The sequence below is a fragment of the Silurus aristotelis genome (genome assembly GCF_946808225.1).
Source record: "Silurus aristotelis genome assembly, chromosome: 14".
In the NCBI taxonomy this organism is placed as follows: Eukaryota; Metazoa; Chordata; class Actinopteri; order Siluriformes; family Siluridae; genus Silurus; species Silurus aristotelis.
The window spans coordinates 29,018,866-29,038,865 of record NC_139587.1 but is presented as its reverse complement, the minus strand read 5'-3'; the positions used below and the strand labels follow the sequence as shown (position 1 = coordinate 29,038,865).

Below are 20,000 nucleotides of genomic sequence, written 5' to 3'. Positions count from 1 at the left end.
TGAGTCACACACACACACTCACACTCACACACACACACACACACACACTCACACACACACACACACACACACACACACACACACACACACACACACACACACACACACACACACACTGCAGAGTAACAAATTCACACCTTCACCTTCACTGTTGTTTTCTGTAAAGCTGCTTTGAGACAATGTCTGTTGTGAAAAGCGCAATACAAATAAACTTGACTTGACTTGACTTAACGGTCACAACTGCAGCTGTGAGTCACACACACACACACACACACACACACACACTGCAGAGTAACGGTCACAACTGCAGCTGTGAGTCACACACACACACACACACACACACACACACACACACACACACACACACACACACACACACACACTACAGAGTAACGGTCACAACTGCAGCTGTGAGTCACACACACACACACACACACACACACACACACACACACACACACACACACTGCAGAGTAACGGTCACAACTGCAGCTGTGAGTCACACACACACACACACACACACACACACACACACTGCAGAGTAACGGTCACAACTGCAGCTGTGAGTCACACACACACACACACACACACACACACACTGCAGAGTAACGGTCACAACTGCAGCTGTGAGTCACACACACACACACACACACACACACACACACACACTGCAGAGTAACGGTCACAACTGCAGCTGTGAGTCACACACACACACACACACACACACACACACACACACTGTAGAATAATGGTCACAACTGCAGCTCGAACACATTACACTGAACACACACACACACACACACACACACACACACACACACACACACACACACACACACACACACTGTAGAATAATGGTCACAACTGCAGCTTGAACACATTACACTGAACACACACACACACACACACACACACACACACACTGTAGAATAATGGTCACAACTGCAGCTCGAACACATTACACTGAACACACACACACACACACACACACACACACACACACACACACACACACACACACACACACACACACACTGTAGAATAATGGTCACAACCGCAGCTCGAACACATTACACTGAACACACACACACACACACACACACACACACACACACACACACACTGTAGAATAATGGTCACAACTGCAGCTTGAACACATTACACTGAACACACACACACACACACACACACACACACACACACACTGTAGAATAATGGTCACAACTGCAGCTCGAACAAATTACACTGAACACACACACACACACACACACACACACACACACACACACACACTGTAGAATAATGGTCACAACCGCAGCTCGAACACATTACACTGAACACACACACACACACACACACACACACACACACACACACACACACACACACACACACAATGATGTGTAAAATCAATAAATATTTATGTAGATGGTTGACCCCCACACTCCTCTGCCACCCCCTCCAGCTCCCTCCAGTTTCCTGCTGTTCAGTCAGAAGAGCTCGATCAGTCGGATGGTTTTGGGGGAGCAGAGCCCGGATATGATTCTGCCGATTCACGTGTTAAAGAATTTGCGAGCGATCAGCTTCGACCCGCTGAAGCGCTTTATCTACTGGATTGATGGGAAGCAGAGCATCCGCAAGGCCCGGGACGACGGCTCTCAGGTACACAACCTGCTGACCATCATCATCACCTCTGACCTCTGGTTCCTCTCAAGGGTCCTTCCTCATACCATCTCATGGAGTTTTTCCTAAACAGAGGCTACCTGTAAACAAATCTGGAGCATTTGAAAATGTTTTTGTCTAAAAAAGGCTTCACATCCACAATTTTGTTTTCGTTTCCCAAAAGTTGCTCATCCTCACAGAAACGTTTAAAAATGCTCATGTTCCTGTGCGTGAGAAAAACCGCGTCATTTCCGCTGGTGTTTATTTACTTTCCGGCCCTTTAAAACCTCGCGGCAACGACTAAAAATGCGTCAGCGTTTCCGAAAGCCGCACTGCAACATCCAAACGCCATTTTCAAATGTATCCACTTTGGAGAGTTTTCAAAAAGCTTTATTTTCATTGACTGATATCACCGTCTCCGAGTGGCCACAATCACACCTGACTCGCTCGTTAGGGAGAAATGTATAGGCACTAAACTTCCACATTCTAACTCTGCTCTGAGAAAATGTCCAGTGTTAAACACTACATAAATAAAACTGAATAGAATAGAGTAGAATTTTCCTCTCAGCCAATCAGCTGACTGCTTTACTGCAGTGCTTGTTCACTCCACAGGTAACCTTTCCCATTTCACACCATCTAACACCTCTAACGAGCTCCAAATTCACATCTAGTCCTAAATGAGGCACGCTTAAATGAACCTCGACCACAAAAGTTCAGCCACAGTCACCTCTGAGACGGATCCACATCCTTTCTGGAGGACAATCAGCTCATATCTTTAGTTACTGTCAGGCTTTTAGGGACTCTCTTGACCTTTGACCTTTGGGTCTAATTGCTCAGATATTATATTAGAATATTCAGAATATTTTAATTTGTATGAAATACAAGTCTATGGCAAAAGAATTTCCTTTAGGATGAATAAAGTTCTAGCTCTGGGAACCTTCACCCCTTGTTACAATTGCTTGCATTTCACTGATCTTTGAAACCACAGGTAACATGTTACCACCTTCGACAGTGTGATGTAAACCGCTTGAATGATTACGGACCCCATTTTTACACAGATGTAGTGACATTACACTCATTTTACTTGCCTTGATTCACTATTTAAGACTAAGTGATGTTGAACTGTGTATGTGTGTGTGTGTGTGTGTGTGTGTGTGTGTGTGTGTGTGTGTTTTAGGCAGCGACAGTGGTGTCCTCGACGCAGCCTCTGAAACAGCCACACGACCTGAGCTTGGATCCGTTTAGCCGCACGGTATACTGGACCTGTGAGAACACCAACACCATCAACGTGCAGCGTATGGACGGACAGACACTGGGAGAGGTGCTGAGGGACGACGTGGACAAACCCAGAGCTATCGTCGTCAATGCCGAGAAAGGGTCAGGGATAATCTTCATTTCTCACCGTCCACATCATACCTCAGCACCTTCACTGTTTCTTATTCAATAAAAAAACATCTGATAATTTTCATCCATTTACAGTTAAATATAAGGTTATGTGCTATTCTTCCTGCTGTCACTTACATCGATAAACACTCGTTCTTCACCATCCTCCCTTCTTTCTCTCCCTCTTAGTTAATAAGAGAGAAATATCACTGTGTTCCATGATCTTAGTGAGAAACTGTACAAACGTGTGAAATCCTCCGCCCTGAAAATGTCACAAGTCTGTACATCTACAGCTTTTCCCTGACACTGGAGACTCCTTCCCTACACATCTGTGTATAATCAGTGTGTGTGTGGTACACATCTGTGTGAACCAGACATTACTATAGAAACCATACTGTCTCGTGTGTGTGAGATTTGTAGTGTGGCAATGTGAATGATGTGTGTTCAGTGTGTGTTCAGGGTTCAGTGTGTGTTCAGGGTTCAGTGTGTGTGTTCAGTGTGTGTTCAGGGTTCAGTGTGTGTTCAGTGTGTGTTCAGTGTGTGTTCAGTGTGTGTTCAGTGTGTGTTCAGAGTGTGTTCGGAGTGTTTTCAGGGTTCAGTGTGTGTTCAGTGTGTGTTCAGTGTGTGTTCAGGGTTCAGTGTGTGTTCAGTGTATGTTCAGGGTTCAGTGTTTGTTCAGTGTGTGCTCCGGGTTCAGTGTGTGTTCAGTGTGTGTTCAGGGTTCATTGTGTGTTTTCAGTGTGTGTTCAGGGTTCAGTGTTTGTTTGGTGTGTGTTCAGGGTCCAGTGTGTGTTTGGTGTGTGTTCAGTGTGTGTTCAGAGTGTTTTCAGGGTTCAGTGTGTGTTCAAAATGTTTTCAGGGTTCAGTGTGTGTTCAGAGTGTTTTCAGGGTTCAGTGTGTGTTCAGTGTGTGTTCAGTGTGTGTTCAGGGTTCAGTGTGTGTTCAGTGTATGTTCAGGGTTCAGTGTTTGTTCAGTGTGTGCTCCGGGTTCAGTGTGTGTTCAGTGTGTGTTCAGGGTTCATTGTGTGTTTTCAGTGTGTGTTCAGGGTTCAGTGTGTGTTCAGTGTGTGTTCAGGGTTCAGTGTGTGTTCAGTGTGTGTTCAGTGTGTGTTCAGGGTTCAGTGTGTGTTCAGGGTTCAGTGTTTGTTCAGTGCGTGTTCAGGGTTCAGTGTTTGTTTAGTGTGTGTTCAGGGTCCAGTGTGTGTTCAGTGTGTGTGTTCAGTGTGTTAAGTGTGTGTTCAGGGTTCAGTGTGTGTTCAGTGTGTGTTCAGTGTGTGTTCAGTGTGTGTTCAGGGTTCAGTGTTTGTTCAGTGTGGGTTCAGTGTGTGTTCAGTGTGTGTTCAGGGTTCAGTGTGTGTGTTCAGTGTGTATTCAGGGTAAAGTGTTTGTTCAGTGTGTGTTCAGGGTGTGTTCAGTGTGTGTGTTCAGGGTTCAGTGTGTGTTCAGTGTGTGTGTTCAGTGTGTTTAGTGTGTGTTCAGGGTTCAGTGTTTGTTCAGTGTTTGTTCAGTGTGTGTTCAGTGTGTGTTCAGGGTTCAGTGTTTGTTCAGTGTGTGTTCAGGGTTCAGTGTGGGTTCAGTGTGGGTTCAGTGTGTGTTCAGTGTGTGTTCAGGGTTCAGTGTGTGTGTTCAGTGTGTATTCAGGGTAAAGTGTTTGTTCAGTGTGTGTTCAGGGTTCAGTGTGTGTTCAGTGTGTGTTGAGTGTGTGTTCAGGGTTCAGTGTTTGTTTAGTGTGTGTTCAGGGTCCAGTGTGTGTTCAGTGTGTGTGTTCAGGGTTCAGTGTGTGTTCAGTGTGTGTGTTCAGTGTGTTAAGTGTGTGTTCAGGGTTCAGTGTGTGTTCAGTGTGTGTTCAGTGTGTGTTCAGTGTGTGTTCAGGGTTCAGTGTTTGTTCAGTGTGGGTTCAGTGTGTGTTCAGTGTGTGTTCAGGGTTCAGTGTGTGTGTTCAGTGTGTATTCAGGGTAAAGTGTTTGTTCAGTGTGTGTTCAGGGTGTGTTCAGTGTGTGTGTTCAGGGTTCAGTGTGTGTTCAGTGTGTGTGTTCAGTGTGTTTAGTGTGTGTTCAGGGTTCAGTGTTTGTTCAGTGTTTGTTCAGTGTGTGTTCAGTGTGTGTTCAGGGTTCAGTGTTTGTTCAGTGTGTGTTCAGGGTTCAGTGTGGGTTCAGTGTGGGTTCAGTGTGTGTTCAGTGTGTGTTCAGGGTTCAGTGTGTGTGTTCAGTGTGTATTCAGGGTAAAGTGTTTGTTCAGTGTGTGTTCAGGGTTCAGTGTGTGTTCAGTGTGTGTTGAGTGTGTGTTCAGGGTTCAGTGTGTGTTCAGTGTGTGTTCAGGGTTCAGTGTGTGTTCAGTGTGTGTTCAGTGTGTGTTCAGTGTGTGTTCAGGGTTCAGTGTGTGTTCAGTGTGTGTTCAGGGTTCAGTGTGTGTTCAGTGTGTGTTCAGTGTGTGTTCAGTGTGTGTTCAGGGTTCAGTGTGGGTTCAGTGTGGGTTCAGTGTGTGTTCAGGGTTCAGTGTGTGTTCAGTGTGTGTTCAGTGTGTGTTCAGTGTGTGTTCAGTGTCAGACCGGATTTCTGCAGACACTGATCTCTGAGCTGAGCTGATCTCAGACTCTCCTAAACTGATCTTATGATGGAGCGTTCCCCTGATAAACATGTGTGGAAACGTGTGTGGAAACGTTTCAGCTGGAGGGAGCAGAAGATCCTCAGAGATTCATCTCATGCTGAGTGTCTGTGATCTCTCACTCTGATCTGTGAGATGGTTTCAGGCTCAGACTTGGCGAGAGAAAGATCACGAAGGAGCTGAATTACTAACAGATGGAGTTTCATTAGAACGTTCTCCTGTGCAGCGCCTGCACGCACGCTGGACGTCTGCAAATATCTCATTTCTAAATATGGTGAGGTTTGACGTGTTTTTGTGTCTGAATAAACCGGGTCAGCAGTTGGACCTGGACACTTCCTGGATGTACGGTCTGAAACAGTGTAAGAGACGTCTGAGATAAAGGAGTTCTGTCTCTGCAGCTGGGGACGTCTACAGCTCTGACATTAGCATTAAATCATTACCTGCTCGCTGACGTCACCTCATTCCACCTGCCAAAGCTCAGATCATGTAGTGTCTGGTCTGGTATGAGCTGATGCAGTGTCCTAATGAGGTGTGTGTAGTTCTGTGTTCCTTTATGTTTGTTTGTGTTGTATTGTGTCCCAGGAGAAACCCTGTTGGCTTTCACTGTGTACTGCAGTGGTTATAACTGCAATTAGGATAATAGCTAAATTGAGTTGATTTGATTTGAGATCAGGTGATTAGTGCGAGACGTTATAATAATGGAATAGCCAGAATAGAATAGCCTTTATTTGTCACATATACATTACAGCACAGTGAAATGTTGTTCTTCGCATATCCCAGCTTGCTTGGAAGCTGGGGTCAGAGCGCAGGGTCGGCCATAGTACGGCGCCCCTGGAGCACACAGAGGGTTAAGGGCCTTGCTCAAGGGCCCAAGAGTGGCAGCTTGGCAATACCGGGGCTTGAACCCCCGACCTTCCGATCAGTAATCCAGCGCCTTAACCACTGGAGCCACCACTCCCCTGGTTCAGGTTCAGGTTTGTGTTAATGCACTGACTCTGATACATCATGGTTTCACTCTGCTGTACTCTGAGTGTTTTGACTATCAGGGGAATTAGCAATATTAATGTTGTACCTGACAGTAGAACTCATTATTGACGGTGTGGCCCCTGGGGACGAGTTCTCGATGCACAAGGGTGGGGTATTAGGGGTATTAAAGGTAGTGGGGTATTAGGGGTATTAGAGGTAGTGGGGTATTAGGGGTATTAAAGGTAGTGGGGTATTAGGGGTATTAGAGGTAGTGGGGTATTAGGGGTATTAGAGGTAGTGGGGTATTAGGGGTATTAAAGGTAGTGGGGTATTAGGGGTATTAGAGGTAGTGGGGTATTAGGGGTATTAAAGGTAGGGGGGTATTAGGGGTATTAGAGGTAGTGGGGTATTAGGGGTATTAAAGGTAGTGGGGTATTAGGGGTATTAGAGGTAGTGGGGTATTAGGGGTATTAGAGTTAGTGGGGTATTAGGGGTATTAGAGGTAGTGGGGTATTAGGGGTATTAGAGGTAGTGGGGTATTAGGGGTATTAAAGGTAGTGGGGTATTAGGGGTATTAGAGTAAGTGGGGTATTAGGGGTATTAAAGGTAGTGGGGTATTAGGGGTATTAGAGGTAGTGGGGTATTAGGGGTATTAGAGTTAGTAGGGTATTAGGGGTATTAAAGGTAGTGGGGTATTAGGGGTATTAGAGGTAGTGGGGTATTAGGGGTATTAAAGGTAGTGGGTTATTAGGGGGATTAGAGGTAGTGGGGTATTAGGGGTATTAAAGGTAGTGGGGTATTAGGGGTATTAGAGGTAGTGGGGTATTAGGGGTATTAAAGGTAGTGGGGTATTAGGGGTATTAGAGGTAGTGGGGTATTAGGGGTATTAGAGGTAGTGGGGTATTAGGGGTATTAAAGGTAGTGGGGTATTAGGGGTATTAGAGGTAGTGGGGTATTAGGGGTATTAGAGGTAGTGGGGTATTAGGGGTATTAGAGGTAGTGGGGTATTAGGGGTATTAGAGGTAGTGGGGTATTAGGGGTATTAAAGGTAGTGGGGTATTAGGGGTATTAGAGGTAGTGGGGTATTAGGGGTATTAAAGGTAGTGGGGTATTAGGGGTATTAGAGGTAGTGGGGTATTAGGGGTATTAGAGGTAGTGGGGTATTAGGGGTATTAAAGGTAGTGGGGTATTAGGGGTATTAAAGGTAGTGGGGTATTAGGGGTATTAGAGTTAGTGGGGTATTAGGGGTATTAGAGGTAGTGGGGTATTAGGGGTATTAGAGGTAGTGGGGTATTAGGGGTATTAAAGGTAGTGGGGTATTAGGGGTATTAGAGTAAGTGGGGTATTAGGGGTATTAGAGTAAGTGGGGTATTAGGGGTATTAAAGGTAGTGGGGTATTAGGGGTATTAAAGGTAGTGGGGTATTAGGGGTATTAAAGGTAGTGGGGTATTAGGGGTATTAGAGGTAGTGGGGTATTAGGGGTATTAGAGTTAGTAGGGTATTAGGGGTATTAAAGGTAGTGGGGTATTAGGGGTATTAGAGGTAGTGGGGTATTAGGGGTATTAAAGGTAGTGGGGTATTAGGGGTATTAAAGGTAGTGGGGTATTAGGGGTATTAAAGGTAGTGGGGTATTAGGGGTATTAGAGGTAGTGGGGTATTAGGGGTATTAGAGTTAGTAGGGTATTAGGGGTATTAAAGGTAGTGGGGTATTAGGGGTATTAGAGGTAGTGGGGTATTAGGGGTATTAGGGGTATTAAAGGTAGTGGGGTATTAGGGGTATTAGAGGTAGTGGGGTATTAGGGGTATTAAAGGTAGTGGGGTATTAGGGGTATTAGAGGTAGTGGGGTATTAGGGGTATTAGAGTTAGTAGGGTATTAGGGGTATTAAAGGTAGTGGGGTATTAGGGGGATTAAAGGTAGTGGGGTATTAGGGGGATTAGAGGTAGTGGGGTATTAGGGGTATTAAAGGTAGTGGGGTATTAGGGGTATTAGAGGTAGTGGGGTATTAGGGGTATTAGAGGTAGTGGGGTATTAGGGGTATTAGAGGTAGTGGGGTATTAGGGGTATTAAAGGTAGTGGGGTATTAGGGGTATTAGAGTAAGTGGGGTATTAGGGGTATTAGAGTAAGTGGGGTATTAGGGGTATTAAAGGTAGTGGGGTATTAGGGGTATTAAAGGTAGTGGGGTATTAGGGGTATTAAAGGTAGTGGGGTATTAGGGGTATTAGAGGTAGTGGGGTATTAGGGGTATTAAAGGTAGTGGGGTATTAGGGGTATTACAGGTAGTGGGGTATTAGGGGTATTAGAGGTAGTGGGGTATTAGGGGTATTAAAGTAAGTGGGGTATTAGGGGTATTAGAGGTAGTGGGGTATTAGGGGTATTAGAGTAAGTGGGGTATTAGGGGTATTAAAGGTAGTGGGGTATTAGGGGTATTAGAGGTAGTGGGGTATTAGGGGTATTAGAGGTAGTGGGGTATTAGGGGTATTAGAGGTAGTGGGGTATTAGGGGTATTAGAGGTAGTGGGGTATTAGGGGTATTAGAGGTAGTGGGGTATTAGGGGTATTAGAGTAAGTGGGGTATTAGGGGTAACAGTGAGAGAATAACGTGGTATATTGATCTCTCCACAGCTACATGTACTTCACCACGCTGCAGGATCGCTCAGCTAAGATCGAAGGTGCGTCTCTGGACGGGACGGAGCGCGAGTCCCTGTTCACGACCGGTTTGATCCGGCCCGTAGCACTCACGCTGGATAACAGACTGGGGAAGCTGTTCTGGGTTGATGCCGATCTGAAACGCATCGAGAGCAGCGATTTGTCCGGTGAGTCACAGTGCGTCCTGCACTTCACCTCGAGTCCTGCAGGGGCACTCAGGAGCGTTGCTGTTTTCTGTTTAATTTAAAATGTGGAACGTCGCACAACATTGTGTAACAGTGATTGTGTGTGTAATTATTTTGTCACAGAGACTGTGTTATTGTAACACTTTTTTTTTTATCATGTCTATTACACAACCTTCCTCAAATCATTGGATATTAATACCTCACCACACTCCTGTGTGTGTGTGTGTGTGTGTGTGTGTGTGTCTGGTTCTAATTAGCTGATACATGAGCTCTGTTGCATGTGAACTTGTCTCGCTCTTTTGGATGCTTTTTTCAAGTTACATTCACAATTGTGTGTGTGTGTGTGTGTGTGTGTGTGTATATATATGTGTGTGTGTGTGTGTGTGTGTGTGTGTGTGTGTGTGTGTAAGATATAGAGTGTTAAAGTTGTGATCTCTCGGATGTCAGACAGGAAATAAAACAGAGACAGAGGTTTCCAGCATCATGTTCTGTTTTATTCACGTTAAACATTCACTTTACACCAGTTTCTAATTTATTCACATTTTTATGAATTAATACATTCTTATTAATGCAATAGCAGTACAATGCGATTTTAAAAGATCGGGACACTGTGAAAATAGAATTTACAAATCCCATAAACCCATATTTTATTCACAATAAAAACAAAAAAAGCAAATCAAAAGTTTCATCTGAGAGTATAAACCATTTTAAGTTTAAAAATAATGTCATTGATATCTGCAATACGTCTCAAATAATTGGGACAGAGGACAACTGCTATATCCAGATCACCCCAACAGAGGGAGCCGTCTCTTGAGTATTGAGCATTTCCAGGCTACAGGGCGCTTTAGATCAAGTCAAGAGGTTTTTATTGCTATTTCAACAGTATACAGAATAGCTGACACAGCAAACAGTGAACGTAGACAACATTCCTCCAGAACCCTTGTGCTACACACACAACAAAGAGCTACACACACAACACAGTGCTACACACACACACACACAACACAGTGCTACACACACAACACAGTGCTACACACACACACACAACACAGTGCTACACACACACACACACACACACACACAACACAGAGCTACACACACACACACACACACACACACAACACAGTGCTACACACACATACACACACACACACACAAGACAGAGCTACACACACAACACAGTGCTACACACACACACACACACACACACACACAAAACACAGTGCTACACACACATACACACACACACAACACAGAGCTACACACACAACACAGTGCTACACACACACACACACACACACACACAACACAGTGCTACACACACATACACACACACACACACACACACACACGAGACAGAGCTACACACACACACACACACACACACACACACAACACAGTGCTACACACACATACACACACACACAACACAGAGCTACACACACAACACAGTGCTACACACACACACACACACACACACACACACACAACACAGTGCTACACACACATACACACACACACACACAACACAGAGCTACACACACACACACACACACAACACAGTGCTACACACACATACACACACACACACACACACACACAAGACAGAGCTACACACACAACACAGTGCTACACACACACACACACACACACACACACACACACACACACAAAACACAGTGCTACACACACATACACACACACACAACACAGAGCTACACACACAACACAGTGCTACACACACACACACACACACAACACAGAGCTATACACACACACACACACACACAACACAGAGCTACATACACACACACACACACACACAAACACACACACACAACACAGAGCTACACACACATACACACACACACACACACACACACAAACACACACACACACACAACACAGAGCTACACACACATACACACACACACACACAACACAGAGCTACACACACAACACAGAGCTATTGTTTTTATTTACATTTTGCAAAGTGTTTAACATTTTTTGGAATGTGATGTACATACATCTGTAAAGGTGTGTGTGTGTGTGTGTCTGTCTGTTCTGAGAGTGACTGTTGTGTATTTAATATTAATGTATGGTGTATAAAGTACTTTGTAAACAGGATGATAAGTGCAGTTGTTAAGCTCTTGCGCCACCTGGAGGTCATTATGCATCATTACAATTTTCAAGTTTTTTTTTTATCGTAAACTCCTTCTTTTTCTTCTTCCTCTTCTTCTTCTTTTTCTTCCTTTTTCTTCCAACCTTCTCTCTCTCTCTCTCTCTCTCTCTCTCTCTCTCTCTCATTTTCCTTGTTCATCAGCTGCTCAAAATACTCCCTCCATCTTCTCAACACACTCTCCTCACTAGTCAACACATTTCCATCTCCATCCTTTATTGCTCTAACTTGCAGCACATCCTTCCCAGCTCGGTCCCTCTGCCTGGACAATCGCTACAAATCCTTTTCTCCTTCCTCAGTGTCCAACTTCTCCTCCAGCTCCTCATATGCCTTCTCCATGGCTTCCACCACATCCCTCTTCACCTGCTGCTGCATCTCCTTGTTCTCCTGCCTACTTTTCTCATCACTCTGTCGATCCCACTTCTGTTTCTCCAACCTCTTTCTCCTTCTGCTCTCCTGCACTTTCTCATTCCACCACCACGTCTCCTTGTCTTCCTTTCTATTTCCAGATGTTACAACAAGAACCTTTCTAACCGTCTCCCTCATCACTTCTGCAGTAGTTCCACAATCATCCAGCACCTCTTCACCACCACCGAGCTCCTGTCTGACCTCTTCCCTGAACCTCACACTACACTCTTCCTCCTTTAGTTTCCACCATCTTATTCTTCTTTCAGTCCTCACTCTCCTCCTCTTCTTCACCTCCAAAACCATCCTACAGACCACCATCCGATGCTGTCTAGCTACCCCCCCCCCCAAACACCTTACAGTCTCCAATCTCCTTCAGGTTGCATCTCCTACACAGAAGATAATCCACCTGTGTGCACCTTCCTCCACTCTTATACGTCACCCTATGATCCTCCTTCTTCTTAAAATACGTGTTCACCACTGCCATTTCCATCCTTTTAGCAAAATCTACCACCATCTGCCCTTCCACATTCCTCTCCTTAAAACCATACCTACCATCACCTCCTCATCACCTCTGTTCCCTTCACCTACATGCACATTAAAGTCTGCCCCAATCACCAATCTTTCATTCCTACGTTCACCTTCTACCACTTCATCTAATTCACTCCAGAACTTTTCCTTCTCCTCCATCTCACAGCCAACTTGTGGAGCATAAACACTGATGACGTTTATCATCATCCCTTCAACTTCCACCTTCACGATCATCACCCTATCAGAAACTCTCTTCACCTCCACTACACTCTTACTGTACTCTTCCTTCAGAATCCCCCTACACCATTTCTCTTTCCATCCACACCATGATAGAACAGTTTAAACACCTCCAATGTTCCTGCTCTTACTCCCTTTCCACTTGGTCTCCTAAACACAACATCTCTACCTTTCTCCTCTCCATCATATCAGCTCCCTCTCTCCCTTTACCAGTCATAGTACCAACATTTAAAGTACCAACCTGAACCTCCACTTCTCCTCCACTCTCCTCCACTTCTCCTCCACTTCTCCTCCACTCTCCTCCACTTCTCCTCCTCTTCTCCTTTCCCTGCTGTCTCTGTAGACGTCTTCCTTCTCTCCTTCTCCTCCTTCAGACAACAGTAGCACAGTTTACACCGGTACTCTGTTGTTAATGATACCTGTGGTGGTTGTTGGTAACCCGGGCCTGGACCGATCCGCTATGAAATTCTGGTTCCTGATCCGTATATTTGATTTGGCAGATGTTTTACTCTGGATGTCCTTCATAACACAAACCTCCACATTTATCCGGGGTTGAGACACTGAGAGTCTCCTGACCTGTGCACCATTAATGACTGGATCAAGGTTTTTAACGTATAATAAAATATCCAGTAAAACATCCAAATTATATATAATATATTAGACTGTTAATTAACTAATTAACTGTTAATGTGTGTGTGTGTGTGTGTGTGTTTGAGTGTTAATGTGTAATAATGTGAATCAACTGCAATCAGACCTCACATTTGTCTGCTGAGGAACTTTTTATAAACTCGTCTCTTGCTTGCTGCTCCAGGAGCCAATCGGATCGTCCTCCAGGACTCCAACATCCTGCAGCCGATCGGACTGAGCGTGCTCGGAGATCATCTCTACTGGATCGATAAGCAGCAGCAGATGATAGAGCGTGTGGATAAACGCAGCGGGGACAAGAGGACACGGATCCAGGGCCGGATTCAGTCTCTGACCGGAGTTCATGCCGTGGAGCTCATGGAGACCGACGAGTTCTGTACGGATCTCGCGCGCACACACACACACACACACACACACACACACACACACACACACACACACACACACACACAGCATTTTTGAAGTGTCTAATAAGTACAGATTGTGAGTGTGTGTGAATTGTGTGGTGGAAGAAGAAGAAACCCTTTGGGGTGTGTGCTGGCAGTGACTCTGCTTCATCTCACCATCCTGAAGTTTATTCTCCGTTTATAACAGCAGCACATACAGGAGTCTTTTATTTCTCACATATTTCTCACACTAAATGAATGTGATTCTCTCCCCAGCCTCCCATCCTTGTTCCCGTGACAACGGAGGATGTTCGCACATCTGCATTGCCAAGGGAGACGGGACTCCGCGATGCTCGTGTCCTATACACCTGGTACTGCTGCAGAACCTGCTCAGCTGCGGAGGTGGGATCTATACACACAAACACACACACTCAGTGGAAGATGTGTGAGATTTGTGGTGGTTTTTGTGAGCATGGTTGTGTTGGTTTTGTTGTCCCTCAGACCCCCCCACGTGTTCGGCAGACCATTTCACATGTGCGACGGGTGAAATCGACTGCATCCCAATGGCCTGGAGGTGCGACGGGATTGCTGAGTGCTCCGACCACAGCGATGAGATGAACTGCCCCGTGTGCTCCGAGCAGCAGTTTCAGTGTCACGGTGGTCAGTGTGTCGATGCTAAACTCCGCTGCAACGGAGAACAGGACTGCACTGACGGCTCAGACGAACTCGACTGCAACAGTACGACCGCTCACACCACTGTCACACCACCGTCACACCACTGTCACATCACCGTCACATCACTGTCACATCACTGTCACACCACTGTCACATCACTGTCACATCACTGTCACATCACTGTCACATCACTGTCACACCACCGTCACATCACTGTCACACCAGTGTCACATCACTGTCACATCACCGTCACATCACTTACATCACTGTCACATCACCTACATCACTGTCACATCACCTACATCACTGTCACATCACCGTCACATCACCGTCACATCACCTACATCACTGTCACATGACCACCGTCACATCACTGTCACACCACCGTCACATCACTGTCACATCACTGTCACATCACCTAGAGCACTGTCACATCACTGTCACATTACTGTCACACCACTGTCACATCACTGTCACATCACCTACATCACTGTCACATCACTGTCACATCACCTACATCACTGTCACATCACTGTCACATCACTGTCACATCGCCTACATCACTGTCACATCACCGTCACATCACCTACATCACTGTCACATCACTGTCACATCACCTACATTACTGTCACATCACCGTCACACCACTGTCACATCACCGTCACATCACCTACATCACTGTCACATCACCGTCACACCACTGTCACATCACCTACATCACTGTCACATAACTGTCACATCACCTACATCACTGTCACATCACTGTCACATCACCTACATCACTGTCACATCACCGTCACACCACTGTCACACTACTGTCACATCACCGTCACATCACCTACATCACTGTCACATCACCGTCACATCACCTACATCACTGTCACATCACCGTCACACCACTGTCACATCACCGTCACACCACTGTCACATCACCGTCACATCACCGTTACAGCACTGTCTCATCACCTACATCACTGTCACATCACTGTCACATCACTGTCACATCACCTACATCACTGTCACATCACCGTCACATCACCTACATCACTGTCACATCACCGTCACACCACTGTCACATCACCATCACACCACTGTCACATCACCGTCACATCACCTACATCACCGTCACACCACTGTCTCATCACCTACATCACTGTCACATCACTGTCAGATCACTGTCACATCACCTACATCACTGTCACATCACTGTCACATCACTGTCACACCACTGTCTCATCACCTACATCACTGTCACATCACTGTCACATCACTGTCTCATCACCTACATCACTGTCACATCACTGTCACATCACCTACATCACTGTCACATCACCGTCACGTCACCTACATCACTGTCACATCACCGTCACACCACTGTCACATCACCATCACACCACTGTCACATCACCGTCACATCACCTACATCACCGTCACACCACTGTCTCATCACCTACATCACTGTCACATCACTGTCAGATCACTGTCACATCACTTACATCACTGTCACATCACTGTCACACCACTGTCTCATCACCTACATCACTGTCACATCACTGTCACATCACCTACATCACTGTCACATCACCGTCACATCACCTACATCACTGTCACATCACCTACATCACTGTCACATCACCGTCACATCACCTACATCACTGTCACATTACCACCGTCACATCACCGTCACATCCCCTACATCACCGTCACATCACCGTCACATCACTGTCACATCACTGTCACATCACCTACATCACTGTCACATCACCGTCACACCACTGTCTCATCACCTACATCACTGTCACATCACTGTCACATCACCTACATCACTGTCACATCACCTACATCACTGTCACATCACTGTCACATCACCTACACCACCGTCACACCACCGTCACACCACCGTCACATCACCGTCACATCACCTACATCACTGTCACATCACTGTCACATCACTGTCACATCACCGTCACACCACTGTCACATCACCTACATCACTGTCACATCACCTACATCACTGTCACATCACCTACATCACTGTCACATCACCGTCACATCACCTACATCACTGTCACATCACTGTCACATCACCTACATCACTGTCACATCACCTACATCACTGTCACATCACCGTCACATCACCTACATCACTGTCACATCACTGTCACATCACTGTCACATCACCGTCACACCACTGTCACATCACCTACATCACTGTCACATCACCTACATCACTGTCACATCACCGTCACATCACCTACATCACTGTCACATCACCTACATCACTGTCACATCACTGTCACATCACCGTCACACCACTGTCACATCACTGTCACATCACCTACATCACTGTCACATCACCGTCACATCACCTACATCACTGTCACATCACTGTCACATCACCTACATCACTGTCACATCACTGTCACATCACTGTCACACCACTGTCTCATCACCTACATCACTGTCACATCACTGTCACATCACTGTCTCATCACCTACATCACTGTCACATCACTGTCACATCACCGTCACATCACCTACATCACTGTCACATCACTGTCACATCACCGTCACATCACCTACATCACTGTCACATTACTGTTACATCACTGTCACATCACCGTCACACCACTGTCACATCACCTACATCACTGTCACATCACCTACATCACTGTCACATCACCGTCACATCACCTACATCACTGTCACATCACTGTCACATCACCTACATCACTGTCACATCACTGTCACATCACCTACATCACTGTCACATCACTGTCACATTACCACCGTCACATCACCGTCACATCACCTACATCACCGTCACATCACCGTCACATCACTGTCACATCACTGTCACATCACTGTCACATCACTGTCACATCACTGTCACATCACCTACATCACTGTCACATCACCGTTACACCACTGTCTCATCACCTACATCACTGTCACATCACCTACATCACTGTCACATCACCTACATCACTGTCACATCACCTACATCACTGTCACATCACTGTCACATCACCTACACCACTGTCACACCACCGTCACACCACTGTCACATCACCGTCACATCACCTACATCACTGTCACACCACTGTCACACCACTGTCACATCACCGTCACATCACCTACATCACTGTCACATCACTGTCACATCACTGTCACATCACTGTCACATCACCTACATCACTGTCACATCACCTACATCACTGTCACATCACTGTCACATCACCTACATCACTGTCACATCACTGTCACATCACCTACATCACTGTCACATCACTGTCACATCACTGTCACATCACTGTCACATCACTGTCACATCACCGTCACACCACTGTCACATCACCTACATCACTGTCACATCACCTACATCACTGTCACATCACCGTCACATCACCTACATCACTGTCACATCACCGTCACATCACCTACATCACTGTCACATCACTGTCACATCACCTACATCACTGTCACATCACCGTCACACCACTGTCACATCACCGTCACATCACCTACACCACTGTCACATCACCGTCACATCACCTACATCACTGTCACATCACCGTCACATCACCTACATCACTGTCACATCACTGTCACATCACTGTCACATCACCTACATCACTGTCACATCACTGTCTCATCACCTACATCACTGTCACATCACTGTCTCATCACCTACATCACTGTCACATCACTGTCTCATCACCTACATCACTGTCACATCACTGTCACATCACCGTCACATCACCTACATCACTGTCACATCACTGTCACATCACCGTCACATCACCTACATCACTGTCACATCACTGTCACATCACTGTCACATCACCGTCACACCACTGTCACATCACCTACATCACTGTCACATCACCTACATCACTGTCACATCACCGTCACATCACTGTCACATCACCTACATCACTGTCACATCACTGTCACATCACTGTCACATCACTGTCACATCACCTACATCACTGTCACATCACTGTCACATCACCTACATCACTGTCACATCACTGTCACATCACCTACATCACTGTCACATCACCTACATCACTGTCACATCACTGTCACATCACCGTCACATCACCGTCACATCACCGTCACATCACCGTCACATCACCGTCACATCACTGTCACATCACCGTCACATCACTGTCACATCACTGTCACATCACCTACATCACTGTCACATCACTGTCACACCACTGTCACATCACCGTCACATCACTGTCACATCACTGTCACATCACCTACATCACTGTCACATCATTGTCACATCACCGTCACGTCACTATAATACTGTGTGTGTTGTGACATAGATCCTGTCAATCAAGCTGTGTATTAGAATATTAGACCACTATAGCTCTGTGTGTGTGTGTGTGTGTGTGTGTGTGTGTGTGTGTGTGTGTGTGTGTGTGTGTGTTTTCTCCAGCTATCTGCTTGCCAAACGAGTTCCGCTGTAAAAATAACAAATGCATCTTGAAGAAGCAGCAGTGCGACTCGTACCCCGACTGCACAGACGACTCAGATGAGCTGTTCTGCGGTGAGTGATGTCTCGCCTCAGCAGCCAATCAGCTTTCTCCTGCAGTATTTTTATTATAATATTAATAACGGGGTGCTCCGATTAGGATTTCTAGGGCTATTTGCTGGAAGCTGTATCCACCGATACCGATGCAGATCACCAATTACAGGGTCTATTTATTTATTTATTTATTTATGCTACATCAAATAGCATCAAGTTCATGAAGGGAGAAAATTTAAGCTTAGTTTTGTTAGAGACCTTAACTGATTTAATTTACTTGCACTAATGACCTAATTGCTTGTTACTAAAAGTATATAACTTTATTTTTTTAATAGAGAAAATCATAAATGAAATAAATAAATATATAAATCTTGCTGTTCATTATGCCCCTCCTGTCATGTCTTTATTACCCACTAGAGGGCCACGCCTCACACTTTGAGAACCACTGGTGTAACCAGAACCCTTCATCTTCCACAATAGACAGTGGCTGATGATCAAGTCATATGAATTCCATTATTTTGTTAAATATTTCTTTGTGCTTTTTACTGTGCTTGCAGTAGGATTGCTGTAGATTAAAACATCTCTGTTACCGACAGCTGAGTGTGTCGATTGGTGCTGAAGCGTCCCTCTCTCTCTTAGTGCTCGCTAACTTCAAAAACCGCTCATATTCCTTCACGTGACTAAACTTCAAATGTCTGTTATGGTTGGTGGGGTTTTGGTTGCATTCTGTCTTGTGGAACTTTCAAAAGACCGGTGAAGTCGTTTTAGCAGCGCATGAAAAATTGTCTTTCATCTGATTGGCCTTCTGGATCTGCTTTTATAGAGACCACCGATCAACATCCCAGCGCGATTATCAGCCGTTTATTTATTATATCACCGTCTCTGTGCTCAGATTTCCCTCCACCCAGTGGAGACGAGCGTCACACCAACACCATCGGGCCAGTGATCGGG

At 45.6% G+C, this 20,000-nt stretch overlaps 1 protein-coding gene across 1 annotated transcript in view; it reads left to right on the top strand.

Moving 5' to 3' along the window:
- Positions 1 to 20,000, top strand: part of lrp5 (low density lipoprotein receptor-related protein 5) — a 61,839-nt gene that overhangs the window by 38,342 nt on the left and 3,497 nt on the right. The window contains exons 14-21 of the mRNA XM_083561278.1: positions 1,466 to 1,662; positions 2,840 to 3,039; positions 9,240 to 9,430; positions 13,612 to 13,821; positions 14,108 to 14,233; positions 14,333 to 14,569; positions 18,960 to 19,070; positions 19,942 to 20,000. The exon at positions 19,942 to 20,000 is cut by the window's right edge and continues 172 nt beyond it. Coding sequence (XP_083417404.1) covers positions 1,466 to 1,662; positions 2,840 to 3,039; positions 9,240 to 9,430; positions 13,612 to 13,821; positions 14,108 to 14,233; positions 14,333 to 14,569; positions 18,960 to 19,070; positions 19,942 to 20,000 — 1,331 coding nt within the window. The remainder of the gene's footprint in view (positions 1 to 1,465; positions 1,663 to 2,839; positions 3,040 to 9,239; positions 9,431 to 13,611; positions 13,822 to 14,107; positions 14,234 to 14,332; positions 14,570 to 18,959; positions 19,071 to 19,941) is intronic.